General features: G+C 44.3%; 1 protein-coding gene across 1 annotated transcript in view; it reads left to right on the top strand.

The window, feature by feature from the left end:
* The window catches only part of LOC144799010 (uncharacterized), a 449,787-nt gene extending 438,265 nt beyond the window's left edge, over positions 1–11,522 (top strand). Inside the window, exons 11-12 of the mRNA XM_078670160.1 lie at positions 3,526–3,602; positions 10,941–11,522. Of these exons, the coding sequence (XP_078526286.1) occupies positions 3,526–3,602; positions 10,941–10,988 (125 nt within the window). The 3' untranslated portion in view covers positions 10,989–11,522. The remainder of the gene's footprint in view (positions 1–3,525; positions 3,603–10,940) is intronic.
* The last annotated feature ends 4,424 nt before the right edge of the window (positions 11,523–15,946 follow it).

Here is a 15,946-nt window from a genome sequence, read left to right as displayed (position 1 = left end):
GGCGGAGAAGAAGGGAGGGGGTGAGATAAGGAGGGAGAGAGTGAAACTAGCTTTGGCCTTCTCAAGAAAACACCCATTAACGTAAAAAGCAGTTATATTCACCTCCACATTCGTATTAACATCACTAGTAACACACAAAAAGAGACATGGATAAAAAGAGACATTTGACTAAAGGCAATTCGAGCGGTCCAGCATAAGGACACTGAGCTTGTAAACAATACAATCTTGCATCATTTGCAGGATTGTATTGTGCTGTGCTGGGAGCCTGTTCATTAATCTATTTATTTAAAGTTTACACACACAGACTAGACACGGCTGTTGTGAGCAAAGGAGTCTTTTGGAAGTGTCCTGACAGAATGTTACGCAAAGTTCTTGGATGAGGGGCAAAAGTGTGCAAGAAGTGAGGGGAACGGGAGTGCGAGGAAAGGCAAAGGAGCCTTTCGAACAAGCTCTGGCATTGCGCGGAGGGTGGCGGGGGCGAGAGCGCACAGAAACACAGGAATGAGGAGCATACCGTGCAAAGCAAAACATTCACAACACGGGGCAGCAACGAGACACACAAAGTGGAGAAACAAACAATTAAAAAAATGTAAACAAAATGCATCTTACCTGAATGCAAATAAAAACAACACCAATCCGGCTGAAGGCACTCCTGAAAAGACGAAAACAACACGGAAAGACAAAAAAAAATAAACCCCGCCCACCGCCGCACTGACGTGTCCAAAGGGGCCGGATGAGAAAAATTCTCAGAAACGCCCACGAGTCGCCTCGGAGAATGACGGACGCCTCTGTTTCCCAATGGCTAGCGTCCATTTATGGAGCTAGCCAATGGGAAACAGAGGCGGGACGATCATCCATACTGGTAAACAAAAGTTTTCGCCTGCGCGAACCGCTGCTTGCGCAGCTTTTCGCCAGGCGAAACCTAAAAAGGAAAGCCATCCGCAGTACTGCTTCGAATCGTTTACCTAACATACCTTTCTTATCCACCACAGCTTAAACTCCCAACTGAATTTCCGCATTCAGCGCCCCTTCAGCCAGCAAATTACTCGAGCTCCATGTAAACGTCAAGATTGCTCTACCTCAAGCCCACAGCCCTGAGGATTTATTCCAGTTAGAAGGAACAGCTACCGTGCCCCCAATTAGGATTTCAGCCCGCACCCGCGATGTAAGTAGTATGAACATCATGCCTCCACTCTCAGAACCAGACCCCGTCCACTTAGCCCACTGAAATGGTTTTTATTTTTCGCAGTACAGAAAACCATGCCATTTCCGCAACCTTGGCTGCCTCTTACTGAAACTAACCTTCACCCTGAGGCCATCTCAGACGCGACTCCAGTAAGAAGCCACCAAGCCCCCCTGCTTAAATTCTAGGCACACAAGCAGGCAGTGACTAATACCCTCTCCCTCATCTTCAGACTCACACAGTGCCTAACCTGACGACAGGGACTAAGGCTCCACTCTCCCTGGACAGTGGCTACCTCCTAAATGTAAGTTTGCCATAACGACTAACGAACATGAAGCTACAACTAACCAAATAAATAACACTAGCTCCATGCCCCTCATGGTAAACCATCCCCCATCTACCCTACCCTCACCTAGTAGGGCCGTGATTATGTTACAAATCTACCATGAGATTATGATTGACTTGTCTGACCATAACCACATTGGGAGCACTTTCTCACTGTATAGACAGCTTTCGTAGGGACATACTGTAACCATATTTTTATTCAATTTAGTTTCAGACTGCTCACTATATGTCCTGGAGATGATCTTAAATAACTAAAGATCGAAACGCCGTCGACCCTCACAACAGGAACCCCCTTCATTATACATTGTCATGAGGAGTTACATTTTTGTTGTCAATGTGATGTTATGTTTCTAGTTCACCCTCACTCTGTCACATTACGTACTATATCACTTTTTGTGAGCACCTGACTATAATTTAAAGTACCATTTCAGACCAGTGTATAAATTAAAAACTGTGAATCTATACACTGTATATGGTTCCCTTCATCTCTGCTCCCTTGTTGGTTTATTGCCTAAACTAAATTTGGACTTGCATGGACCCCTCTGGGTCTCCCATTCTGGACCCACTGAGACCAACCCTGAACCGTTGTTTCCTTTAAACAAGTAATGCAAATCAGCAATAGGCGCTACTTTGTGCTACATTCACATAAATTTCCAGGGCAAAAAGAATTTGCACTGGAAAGTAATTTGGGAAAAAATTATTTTGTGTCGATTAGCATCATATGGCACAAAATCTTTGGAAATATACCCTGTGTGCAAACTTGAAATGCATGGTATGAAATTTATTGTATGAATTGTGCATGGTTCAACCTTGTGAAAATAGCGTGCACGAAAAACAGGATGGCGTGCTATTACTTCCCCGGTAACAATCCCAATTCAGACTCAGACTGCTGTTTGTGCCTTAATCTTGATTTTAAGGCATCTGTAATGAAGCAAATGCAGCTTTATTTAAAATTGAGTCGTAACAGAAAAATCCCTTTATTTGTGGATGAAGTTTTAGTTCCATTGAGAATACACCTGTGGAATTAACAGAAGCTTACTATACATGTGATTGGAAACATTCCACTGGAATACATATGTATAAAATGCTCCAGAAACTGGAAAATTTCTATTACTGCCTAACTTTTATTTAGGGCCACATGCATCAAGCATTTTTGTCTTTGCAAATGAGCCTATTCGCAGAATAGGTCCATTTGCGAATGCAATTTTTTTTTTCAAATGCAGCAAACCCCAATATGCGATTCGGTAACCTCTTACTGAATCGCAAAATAGGTTTGCGATTCGGTATTTAGAAGGGGCGTGTTTACGGAGTCCCTTCCAAATACCGAATCCTAACACTATGCATGAATGTTTTGTGACCTTGAATGTGGTCACAAAACATTTGCATATTACCACCTACTTCAAGTAGGTGGTAACCCATTCGCAAATAACAAGGGTTCCCCAAATGGTTGTAAAAGCATGTTTAAGAGCAGGCAGACCACAGCCTGGTCTTAAAAAATGAAAAGAAAACTTTTCATTTGACTTTTTGTAAAGCATTTTGTTTTCTAAGGAAAACGGGATGCTTTACAAAAAACAGATTGCTTTATTTTAAAGCAATCACTGACATGATGGTCTGCTGACCTCAGCAGGCTACCATCCCTGTGATTTGTGTGATTCCTAGAGCGTCAAAAATTGCAATCTACCCCCTAGGTAACGCAATCTGAAACTCTTTGAGTTTCATGCATTGTAAATTGCGATTACCTAATTGCAATTCTCAGGAATTCATACATTGGGAATTATCAATTTACAGTTTTGATACATGTGCCCCTTAGATCCTTAACTTAGCAAACGTTGACAGTCAAACAAGTATTGTTCCACTTTTTCTAGAAGTCTCAACCTACACAGTTACTAATCGGATACCAATGAAATGCCATTTCATTGATAGGGATATGAACGAGATGCCATGACTTCCTGCGACTAACAAGTGATGTGTCTTATTTTTATCTCCATTCTGAATAGATCAAGAGGGCAGCAACTATTCTTCGACTAAAGAGAAATTTCGGCCGTCTTTGGACAAGGTGGACACCACTCTTCAGGTACTCGCAGTGTTGTCATAAAGCTCTAAACAATACTGGGGAGGCGGGCAGAGTTGACCAAAATCCCTTTTTTTTATCTGAACATGAAACATTCATGGCTGTGTGCCCCCAACTTCACCCTACAGTCTATAAGGGGGAAAAATGTTCATCTAAGAAAACCTGGGGATAACTAACTCAGAGCAAACTCAGATTTACATCAGGACACTCACTCATGGGGTGTGCCTGGCACAAACCTGAGCCATTCACCAAATTAGCAAAAATACTCTCTTTGCACTTGCACAGGAAAGAAATGAAGAACAAAGAGGATAGGTTCAAGCTGTTTCAATGTTATGTGCTGGAAGCTACATTGACAATGTGGCTCCTAATACACTCAGTGTTTCCGCAGGTGCACCCCAACCTGTCTTTGAAGGAGGGCCATGGATACCCCTGTAAATTGCATGCTGTTTGAGGTTTCTTCCCCATGTGATGAGGCCTCTTGGAGTCTCTGGACTCTCAGGGGCTAATTTACAAGCCCATTGCACCACTTTTGCATTATTTTTAACATGGGAAAAGTGAAGTGAGGGTGGCGCAAGGGGTTTGTAGATCTGCCCCTCAGTACTTTCTCCAAATGGGTGTGATCAGTGTGAAGGGTACACACGGTGTAGAGTGCGCAATAATTGCCTGACACCTCCCAGTCGATGCAGGTACCATGTTCCCTAAACGCCTTTTTGCCCAAGCACACTGGCCGATAATATGGCGTGGGTAAGTGATTCATATAGGCCATAGCTTCATGCATGACATGCAGTGACTGTTAAAAAGGGGCTCACAGTCTGTGGTCCTTTCTGTAACATAGATGTTACACCTATTGCACGGATGTTAGCCATAACTGGTCCAAGTCTCCTCTGGGACACAAGGTTTTAAAAGTTTAATCATAGCTACATTAATCTAGAGCATGGGTACTCACAAACTTTCTCTCAGGGACCAAATTTACAGTGTGGTTTGTGGCCGAGGGCCGCACCGGTGGGGGCGTGGTCAGTGAGAGAGGGGTCGGTGCTCAACCAAAAAAAAAAACTGTGACCATGAGGTTGAACACAGGCACCTGCAGTGGATGTCTTCGTCCACTGAGCCACCAGACCCGGCATACACACATATCTCTCTCTTTCTCTCTGTTTCCCTACCTCCCTCTCTCTCTTTCTCCCCCTCCCTCTCTCTCTTTCTCCCCCTCCCTCTCTCTCTTTTTCTACCTCCCTCCCTCTCTCTCTCTGTCTCCGTCCCTCCCTCCCTCGTCTCCCTCCCTCTATCTCCCTCACTCTCTCTGTCTCCCTCCCTCCCTCTCTCTCTGTCTCCCTCTCTCTCTGTCTCCCTCCCTTCCTCTCTGTCTCCCTCCCTCCCTCCCTCTGACTGTCTCCCTCCCTCCCTCCCTCTCTCTCTCTCCCTCCCTCTCTCTGTCTCCCTCCCTCCCTCCCTTCCTCCCTCCCTCCCTCCCTCTCTCTCTCTCTCTCTCCCTCCCTCTCCCTGTCTCCCTCCCTCCCTCTGTCTCTCTCCCTCCCTCCCTCCTTCTGCCTCCCTCCCCCTCCTCTGACTCTCCCTCTCTCTCCCTTCCCTGACTCTCCTCCCCTGACTTTCTCCATCCCTTGCCCTCCCCTGACTCTCCCGCTCTCTCCCTCCCTCGCCCTCCCCTGGCTCTCCCTCTCCCTCCCTCCCTCCCTTGCCCTCCCCTAAATCTCTCCCTCCCCTGACTCTCTCCCTCCCTTGCCTGACTCTCTCCCTCCCTTGACTCTCTCCCTCCCTCTCTCTCCCTCCTTCGCCCTCCCCTGACTCTCTCCCTCCCTTGCCCTCCCCTCACTCTCGCTCCCTCTGTTTCTCCCTCCCTCCCTCGCCCTCTCCTCACTCTCCCTCCCTCTGTCTCTCCCTCCCTCCCCTGACTCTCTTCCTTCCTCACCCTGCCCTGGCTCTCCATCTCTCACCCTCCCTCGCCCTGGCTCGCCCTCTCTCTCCCTTCCCTGACTCTCCCTCTCTCTCACTCCCTCGCCCTCCCCTGACTCGCCCTCCCCTGACCCTCCCTCCCTCGCCCGCTCCTGACTCTCTCCGTCTCCCTATCTCTGTCTAGGTGAGGTGTAATAAGTCTATTAGAAATATCACGAAAAGCAAGAACTCTTTGCTGCACACATTGAACCACCTTCCCCAGCCTTCCCAAAATCTGCAGCACATTATTAATGACACCCTAATGTAGAGCGTGCACGAGAGCCAGCTGGACCGCTGCAGCAGAGATCAGGTGTAATCCGGAGGGCAGAGATTCCTAATAAGGCTGGGCTGATTCAGACTTTCATCCCTTCAGTGTCGGTAAAACAAATGCCACTCAGGGGAGCACGAGCTGCACAGAGTGATCTCCAAGTTCACCGGTTCAATCAATCACGGGGTTTGTCTTTGAGTCCTAGTCACTGTAATTGTCCAACAATTGTCACCCGCCCTCCCCCACCCCTGTGTGGCAGCCCGGGATGAGACAGCTTGCCTTTAGCGCACACAGCCGGAGCACTTCACAGGTCTTTAAAAGGCCATTAAATTGTTAATGAGGCGTTTTTCTGTTTCACCTCTTCTGAGACCCTTGCAGCTCCACTCTATGGCTGAAATCTCCCGGGCCCCTAGAGCAGAGCCTCTCCGAGTCCAGGCTGCATCAAACGGCGGTGTTTACTGACACTCTTGAAAAAAAAAACATTTTAAACTGGTACATGTCTGCGGGCCGCCAAGGAAGGCTTGCCGGGCCGTTAGCGGCCCGCGGGCCGTACTATGAGTACCCATGATCTAGAGCTACAATACTCCAGGGATTGCAAATGTATATAAAATGCATGTGCCCCACCTCACAAACTGCTACATCACCATGGGAAACAATGTAGATGAAATAGATCAAAATAAAGTGTTTCTGGCTCTATACTATAATGAATTGTAGTAAACACTGTAGGACACTGTAGGTTTTAGGTAACTGCTAGTTTTATTCGCCAGAGGAAACCCCCAACACACCATCCCAAGCCAGGCACAGCCGCAAATGTTTTCTCCACATTGAAACCCCCCAGAACGCCACAATGACATAAAAACCTTTACATAGGAAACAATCTGCAAAGCTTCACAGAAATAAGCTAGGCAGAACTCATTAAATTATAAAACATCCCCTTTCCTTCCTAATATGAAAGACATTCCTAACACAAACACTCGGACAAAAAAACACTCCAACACAACAGACACACAAGACAATGTACACAAGATTCCACTAACACACCTCCAAAAGAGAACCCAATTGCCACCTATGGCATTGCTTAACTACACGGAAAATCACCGAAATATCCAGGTGGATTCTGTGACCTCATTGCACTGCCTACTGACAATCACCCACACTTGAACACACCTCCATACCGCTACAGCTCTGAAATTCGCTGTCTCTCATGAGTAACCATTCTGAACACTTCTCTTCAGTCATGGGACTTATCTTCAAGGTACCAACATCGTGACACAAGACAACTCTCCTCATATTCCACGTTCGGCCATTGTCCAACTTGACTCAGTTAGCTCCCACATCTTTCATTTTGTACGGACTCCGAAAATGGGACAATACTCTACCCACACCACCGGGTCTGACCTTAACCCAATCTCCATAGTTGATGAACATATGCCGCTGGTTCTGCAGGACTCCCCTTCCCAGCTTCTTGGAAACCGCAACATGCATCCATGAGAGAACCAACATTGTTCCAAGCTGTCTCCTTCATCCTTTCAAAAGGAGTTTTCTCCATGCTTGCACTGACTGTGGTCCGATGAACCCACAACATGTCTTTGCCGGCATCTTGGATGGACAATCCCACACTACATACCATCTAAATGGTGCCTTTAACCATCCAGTTGATACTTTCCACCAAACCATTTCTGTGGAGATTGTAGAATGACGTGCATGAATGCCTGATGCTTATTAGTCTAGAAAAGGTGAATGTAGTGCAGTTCTCTTTTACCAACACAAAATGAATGCCTTCCCTCCTAAGAACTTCTCACAATTCAGAGATGGTGGATTTAGTGATAATGGACCTCATACACATTACCTCAGCCCATTTAATTTGGCACCCACCATGACAGCCGCAAAGTTTTCCCGCAGGCAGAAAAGAAAATAGACCTATGAAGTCCAAACACACCTTTACTCGGACTTCACTTGCCTCTGCAACATTTTGTTCCTCATCTGAAACACCTAAACCCACTCTCAACCGCTTCTCCGATTCCTTACATACTCCATACTCTTGTGCCCACTTTGTCACCAGAGTGTCCATAGGAGGCCAGTAATACTTTTCTCTCAATTTTTGGAGTGTACAGGCTTGTCCAATATGGCCCTCATGTGTCAAATGCACCAATTTGAGTCTCACAAATTAGGAGGCAGAAACGTACTACCCTCCATAATAACACCTGTATCGACAACTCATCAACTACCGTATGGAAAGGCCTAACTACCTCTGGTAATGTGCTTTATCTCCTCATATTTCCTTTGATTAACTCACCCACGCCCATGAGTATGTTATCGCTTTGGACATTGAGCCTGAGTATAAAATGTATGTCTGCACATTACAATATTCACAGACTTTGCAAACCTAGTTTAGAGGGGTAATTTGTCTTCCTTGTAAATATCTTTAAATTCTTTTCCTTTGGCTGTCCCGCAGTTGTGGAGGATATTTAAACACATTTTGGCCCTCCTTACTCAATTAACTCAACAAGAGTGCTTTTTTCTGACAGCAGAGAAATCAGTAACATCCAGGACAAATAAATAGTTTTCAAAGGTATTGATCGAATTCTCTCACTCGAATGGTGTGCTACCAGTATACAATAGGAAATGTGATCGGATTACAATAGATTGACTTATGTTTATCTTGAATATGAAAACAGCAATTTATAAAGTAAAACATGGTGGAAACAGTGCAATGCATATAAAGTAATCGCCAGGTGGGAGATTAACATAGTAAACTACACTGTAAGCAACAGACACAGGGGGCAGAGCATGGAAACAAGGCTGTGACCAGAGATTTTGTGGGCGGAGCAACTCTCCCTCTGCTACCTTGTTGAGGGAATTTGTGCCGATATGAATAGCTGTAGAGTGAGGCTTGCTGCGTGATTAGCGGTCAGCGCTGAGCAACGGTGAGGGCTGCAATCCTGAGGGCCACCAAAGACGCTGTGCAGACATGGGAGCGGTATAGTGAGCTCACATGAAAGAACGATACACTGTAGGGTGGTTGAGGTGGCTCAATGAGGAACAGTGAGGCCTGCACACTTGAAGGCTGCAGCACTGCTGCGCGGACCTGGGAGGGGTATAGTGAGCTCTCATGAAGGAGCGATGATTCAATGCAGGGCAGTTGAGGTGGCTAAGGTGAGACAACTTAGGTTGGAGGTTGCGTGGGTTTACCTGATGCTTCAGGAAATATGTTGAGGCTCGAGCCCAATCCTGAACGCGATGAGAGTACATACTGAAGTTCACAACTTCGCTGGGGTTCCCCTGACTCTCTGGCCTGTGCATGATGACTCCTCACCAAAAATTGTAGTACACATGGCAGGCTACTGTAGCTTTGAAGAAACTGCTAGTTTTATTTGCCAGAGGAAAAGCCCAACACACCATCCCAAACAAGGCACAGCCAGCTACTGACTTCCTCACATTCAAATCCCCCAGAGGTCCATGGTGTCATATAAACCTTTACATAGGAAACGTTCAGCAAAGCTTCACAGAAATAAGCTATGCAGAGCTCATTACATTATGACAAATTCTTATACTGGGTGCTTCCCTGAGGAACAATTCAATGTGATTCCTCTTTACATGGTGTCCTTTCTCCCTATTTCAGATCCTACATTTCATGGATTAGGTTGTTAGATGCGCACACTTTATAAGGATGGAAATTACAAAATGATAGTTAATTATTGCAAAGTTATGAATAAGTAGGTGTTAAACTTATTTACATCACACTGCCTTAGCACTCCACTGACTCTCCTTTGGTCAGGTCTTCTGCATTTATCCAAGAAACACTCTCACATTGTAAACCTTCTCCCTCACCCTCCACCAAGTCGTGCTCAATGTTCATGCCTTGTCATCATCCCTATCTTACAGTACCAAACCCTATCTCTAAATACATTATAATAATCAATCCTCTTCTTTTTGCTCAACTGATAACACCCTTCTTCAATAGTTCACTCTTTTTCCAGTACCCCATCTTTTTCCATATGGTGCACCACCTTCAGTAGTGGTTCCTCCACTATGGTGGAGGTGCATCACCCCACTTTTTTTAAGCAGTATGCAGTAGAAACATAAAATGATAATAACTTTGAGTGGGGTTGCTCTGCCCTTGGAGCAGGGCAGGGTAGGAGTGGTTTGCCCACTCCTAAGTGCACAATGATTGTCTGGTGAGTACTCTAGGGCTGCCCAAGCCATTCATGCATTTTTTCCACGTTCTCCGTGCAGGCTGCATTACAGCCTGCGTGGAGAACATGCCCAGGCCCCCATACCCTGGCTGAGCATCCAAACAAGATGCTTAGACCGATCACAATGCTGCACTGCAGTGTTGTGATTGGTCAGATGAGCCTGGGTGCTTACCAATCACAACGCTGCATTGCAGTGTGGTTATTGGTCAGTGGGGGCTGCTGCACTTCCAGCTCTTCGAGTTCCACAAGACGAAAAGGAGCAGGGACGCTTAAGTTTATACTTTAAAAATGTATATTTGCCCCCCTGCGACCACCCTGTGACCCCCTGCGCCTGCCCCACAACCTGCGAGCCATGTTGGCCGCCACTGACCACCTTCCTCCTGCACCATGTTCAACCCTCCTTTCTGTACAACCCCTTCCTCCTGTGCTTCAATGTAAACTCCTCTCTTGTACAGCAATCAGTTGCTTTTTAGTTAGCTTTGTGCTAAATAAATCACATACATAGTGACAGAGTGTATGTATTTTATCCAAAATGTGTGTAATTTGCCACATATGATGCACATCTCATTGAGAATAATGTAGCCATTGGTGGGTTTGAATAAACAGTAAGAAGGGAATGTCCAATGTATATGCTTATATGCAACTTGCAAGTTTGATGGGACTGGTCCATTGATAGATAAAGCAAATAGATGAACAGACCTTACACATCTATAGGATACAGGACTGGTGATCCTTTAGTGTTTGATAAATTAAACTTTACCTGTCACAGGAGACACGTAAAGAGGCAATAGCGTTAGCAACTATTGTGCCCACTAGACACAACTGTTTCCTCTTGTTTTCTTAACCCCCCCTCTACAGCATATATTCACATTAATTCTCAGATTGCTAGTTCCTTTTGGAAATAAAAGTTATGTCTTCATCTTTTCACAGATAACAATCCAGAGGCCTGAGGTTGCTGCTATTCTGTCCGATGTCTAAGAATCTCACTTCTCAGAGAAGATAATGGACCATCAAAAAGAAGCTAGGGTGTGGAAAGAAGCTGCTCCTCCTCCAGAGATAAAAGCAGCTCCTGACTGAATTCTGAAGGCCGTTCTATGAACCAGTTTCAGGACTTGCCTTTTCAAGATGACGAAGTCTAAGAGGGTTATGCTTTAAACAAGGTCCATCTTGCACATCTCAGCACTTTTCCAGTATCTCTGGTACTTGAACTTTTTTGCCCTATGTTTCGCACTGCAAGCCGAGTACTCAGACGTTCACTGAGCTTCTCCAAAAGCCATTCATGAAAGTCCAAGCACTTGTAAGCAACATCATTTCTGTTAAGTGAAGGACAGAATCCCTTTACAGGGGTGGATTTGCAAGTATAGCAAAGCATAATTTATATTAATATAAATATATAAATGTACAAATATATATATATGATGCTGACATACTGTAGCAGAAAATTGACAATTCTAACAAAGTACAAATTTACAGAAGCTGCTCAAATCAAAATAAAAAATAACATGCCATCAACCCTCATGCCATTTAGCAGTTCACAAGCGAGTTGTGTGCTCTATAAGTTGAGTCTTGCCAAAGCATTACCCAAAACCTAAATTCTCAAAAAGGGATACCGAGATAATAATCTAGGAATGTGAAAATGTAGGATTTTGACTTCTTCCTTCCAAAAGGGAAATACCCTTGGATTCACAACTTTTTCAATAGAATATCATTTCCATAAAAACGTAATCACAACATATAAGTATTCTGAAGAAGGATTCTTAAAATGAGGGTATAACGTTGACAAGTCTTTGTGCTTTCTTGCGCTGTGCTGCGTCTCTTAGTGCAATTTCACCAGGAGGTCTTCGTTTGCCAAAAGATCTCTTCCTCAACTTTATGTTTTCCGCATTAGAACAAGTGTCTCCTCATTTTATCTAAGTACCGTTGACTGAATATCTGTGGGTGATCAGCGGACATCTGAAACCAGCTACCACTGTTAATACATGGACACCCTCTCTGGTGATTAGTGTGCTGTACAAATCAACATAACATACCTGCTGTCATTTCGATACCACATTAGACCACAATCGAAGGCCTTGCTTTTGATTCAGCTTTAGCATCATTGTTTACTTATAGTGGGATAACTACAAAAGTGAGGTGAGATTTCTGACAGGAATAAAAACTGTTTTCAGAATTACCCATGTTGTGATTATGCTGGTACCATCCAACTGCTGTTGGGGATAAATGGGATGAATTAAACTTTCCTGAAATCTTGAAACCAATTTTGAAATTAGAATACAAATTGAGCTCAGAAAAAACTTGTACTCAAATCTTAAAAAATTCTTCTATTGTGAATAATGCAAAATTCAAACAATTTGAAATGTTATTTTTGTTCTGCTTTTTCATTTTTTGCCAGGGATACTAGTTCAATCAGAAATGTCTCATGACAGCTGAAAAGCTGAGGTTGTGAGTCATTTTCTACTCGAACAAGACTCCTACTGGTGTTTCACATTACATTTGTATGCAAGCTATAACCTTGCATTGAATGTTCCTATGCGATATGTCCCAGAGCCATAATCTATGCAATTTTAATTTTTTTCTAAAACTCATACACATGTCCTAACAAAAAATGCTATTTCGCCTACCACTAATAAAAATGATGATTTAATTTCTGTATCTTTCATTATGTAGTAACCACAGTCACTTTATTTTCAAATCCCTTTAAGCATACACATTTGAAATGGAAATAACTCAGGCTCTCACTGTAAGGGAACTTCCACAGACGGGAACAGGAGTTTCATCCAGACTATCAGAGAAAATATTAATGACCCATCTGATGCTGTAGATGGTCCATTGGACCGATGGCTGCCGTAACCTGCAAAATGACAGAATAAATGTGGAAGGTTAAAAAAGATTGCATTCACCTCTCAGGTCTCACCTAGGCAATGCTTACGCTGTCTTGTTGAGACATGCAGTATATACTATAGTGTGGAAGCTTTCTGGAAGCTCCGCCCACTCTCCACCCATCTTTTTGATTGGCTTACATCCTAAATGCTGCCTTCTGATTGGTTTTATGTTTGTTATTCTCTCCTCCTGATGGCCATGTTGTCATTTGTATCCTTCCCTGGCTATTGTCCCCTTTACTCTAAAACTATTTCCTGCCCTGTATCCCCCCTGCGCCCTCCTGCAGTTAGTCACTTCTCACCCCCATCACCTCCTCCACTCCTGTTCGTGCCTTCTTAAACACCCGCACTCTCATTTCTAATGCGATACATATCGCGTAAATGCAAGTCTTATTGCATTGCAAATGCTTGTTTTAAAGTAGTGCAGTCTGTGCCACTGTGAGTCGGCACCCACCCCGCATTTTGTTTGAGCAGGAGCCCACCCCGCATTCTAGGTTCCTTGAGGCGGAAACCCACCCCGCAGTTGTGCTCAGTTAAAGGCAGGAGCCTACCTCGCACTTCGGAGCTGCAGCTTATGGGTGAGGGCTTTAACATGAGTTGTATGTGAGGTGAGTTGGAGGACTGCATGCTTTTAGGGGCAACTGCAGCTTTAGGGTAAGTCTGTCTCTGAGGAGTACTCAGCAGTACCCATTTTTGTGAATCAAGTGATCCACCTCAGTGGCCTGTGTTTCTGTGGAGTCCTGTCAGAGGAAGCGGTCTGAACAAAGAAGTCGCTGGAGCTCCCGAGCCCCCTTTACTTCTGCCCCTGGCTGGGGATGGTGGAGATCAGAGCCTCATTACATGCTTGGCCATCATGCCACACAATTCAATAGCATACCACGTGCCTAAACATAACAACATACCACTCACCACATAAAATGCCATTCCACATAATTACACTCTGACACACAGTCCCACTTCAAATAATTCCAATACACACAATGCCACATTATTACTATCTACACATTTCCATTACATACCATGCCACATAATTCCACTACACAAATCCACCACACAGAATTCCACAACCAACAATTCCAAACTAAATAATACCACCCCACATCTCATACATACACTCCAATCCAAAACACAATAGTAAAACACATTCTCATTGACAGCGCTAATACCTCTAAAACTCACAAATGCGAGACCAATTTGCATTGCAAATGCTTGTTTTGGATGGAAGCACCAATTTCTTTCTATACTGCATATTTATTGTTATAGATATTGAAAAATTATATCCTTCAATGTTTGACTCGGGCTGTGTCCAGAAGCGGCTGGTGATAACAATGGAGGGGCACCATGAAGAGGCAGTAACAAACAAACAAAAACCAAAAAAAAGCACTTACCTGATGATGAGTGCTGTTCTTCTCTCCGCTCTTCCGCTCATCTGGGTGAAGGCTCCCAGAATCCCCTACGACCAATCCCGCTGCTGCTCTCACCATGACAGCAGTGTCCGGATCGGGGTCAGTGCACTGATTTTGTGCTCCATCGGGGCTGGGAGCCTGTGCCCGCTGGTCTCTCCCCCTAGCAAGGCAGCTTGGTTGGAGAAAGGTCAGTGCGGATGATGGTTTGGCTGTCTTAAGACGGCCGGCCAAACCGTTATGCTCACTGACAGCAGCGCCCAACACTTCCCCTCCCCCTGCGGCCGTGTAGTGGCCATGCCCACAAGACTCGGACGGATGAAAACTAAAAAGATAATCATTTTATTTTTCATCTGACTCTGGGCGCAGCTCCTCTGACATAGCAGAGAATCCACCACTGGCAGTTTCCCAAACTTTCCAATGACCCTAGAATTTTTTATACATTGATGCAAATGTAAGTGAGAGCTCCTATGTTCTCCATATCTTCCCACTATGCAGTAGCACAAACAGCATTAAGTGCTAATGGACAGGGTATTCATCTCAGTTTAAACAAGCATTTGCAATGCAATTGGTCTTGCATTACTAAAAGTTTGAGCTATTGCCGTTGCATTACTGTTAGCAACGCCAATAGCTCACACATTCTGTAATGTGTGACCTATTACATTGCAAATGCTTGTTTTAATCATGTGACCATGTAGGACTAATATAATGATTTCCTTACCCATACATGTGTTAAAAAGTAAGCTGTTCATGTTATGGATATGTGTTATAGTACATATAGAAATGTGTCAATGTTATTCATGCATGATTAGTCAGGACTACATAAGTGAGCACCACTCCCTTATTTTGTTTGTGGTTTTACCACTTGCGAATCCTAAGAGAAGAACCGTTGACCAGTGGATGATGTGTAAACCCTCAGAGATCCTGTATGAGAGGTTATAAGGATCCTTGGGTTCACTGGATGAACTACTGTTTCTGGATCAGACATGGTTTTTAAACAAGTTCATCAAGATGAGGGAAGAGGAATAGCTGTCCTATCTGTTCCCCAGAATTAGGCAGGATTAATCAAAGGTGGATAGGACACTTGTAACCACTACTACCAAGAGAAATATTTGGAAAACCCTCATAAACGTTGTGTATAACGTAAGCGGTATATGTTGTTGGCCGCCCCACACAAACGTTATGGCAGTAGTCATTGGGTTTAACAATTTGTAAATTGCCAGCCTCACCCGAGGCGTTCTCTGGTTTTGTGGCAGTCTCCAGAGAATTTAGAGTTACCCCACTGTGCAAAAAAGGGTTTTGTTAAAAAAGCTTCCAGACGACATAGATACTCTTTATTAGTATCGCTGGACCGCTAGGTTAAAAAAGGTTGGGTATGCTCGCAGTAAGTTAGGTATCCATAGCATATGATTAATAGTTTTGCAAGAACGTCGACATGCTTCTGCTCTGTTGGCCAGGGTGGTCTAAGAGCATTCGTCAGGACAAGTACAACATTTAACACAGATAGAAAAACATATCACTACTTGTGATGTTGGTGGGTAGATTTATAAACTTATTAGTCTTACCCTTCTGTTTGCGGTATATGAGGTCACCTAAAAATTATTAAAGAGAAAGGTGGGGTCACTCCTAGCATTTATCCAATATTCAGGAAATG

The sequence above is a fragment of the Lissotriton helveticus genome, chromosome 12 (assembly GCF_964261635.1).
Source record: "Lissotriton helveticus chromosome 12, aLisHel1.1, whole genome shotgun sequence".
Taxonomy (NCBI): domain Eukaryota; kingdom Metazoa; phylum Chordata; class Amphibia; order Caudata; family Salamandridae; genus Lissotriton; species Lissotriton helveticus.
This window is presented reverse-complemented; position numbering and strand designations above follow the sequence as displayed.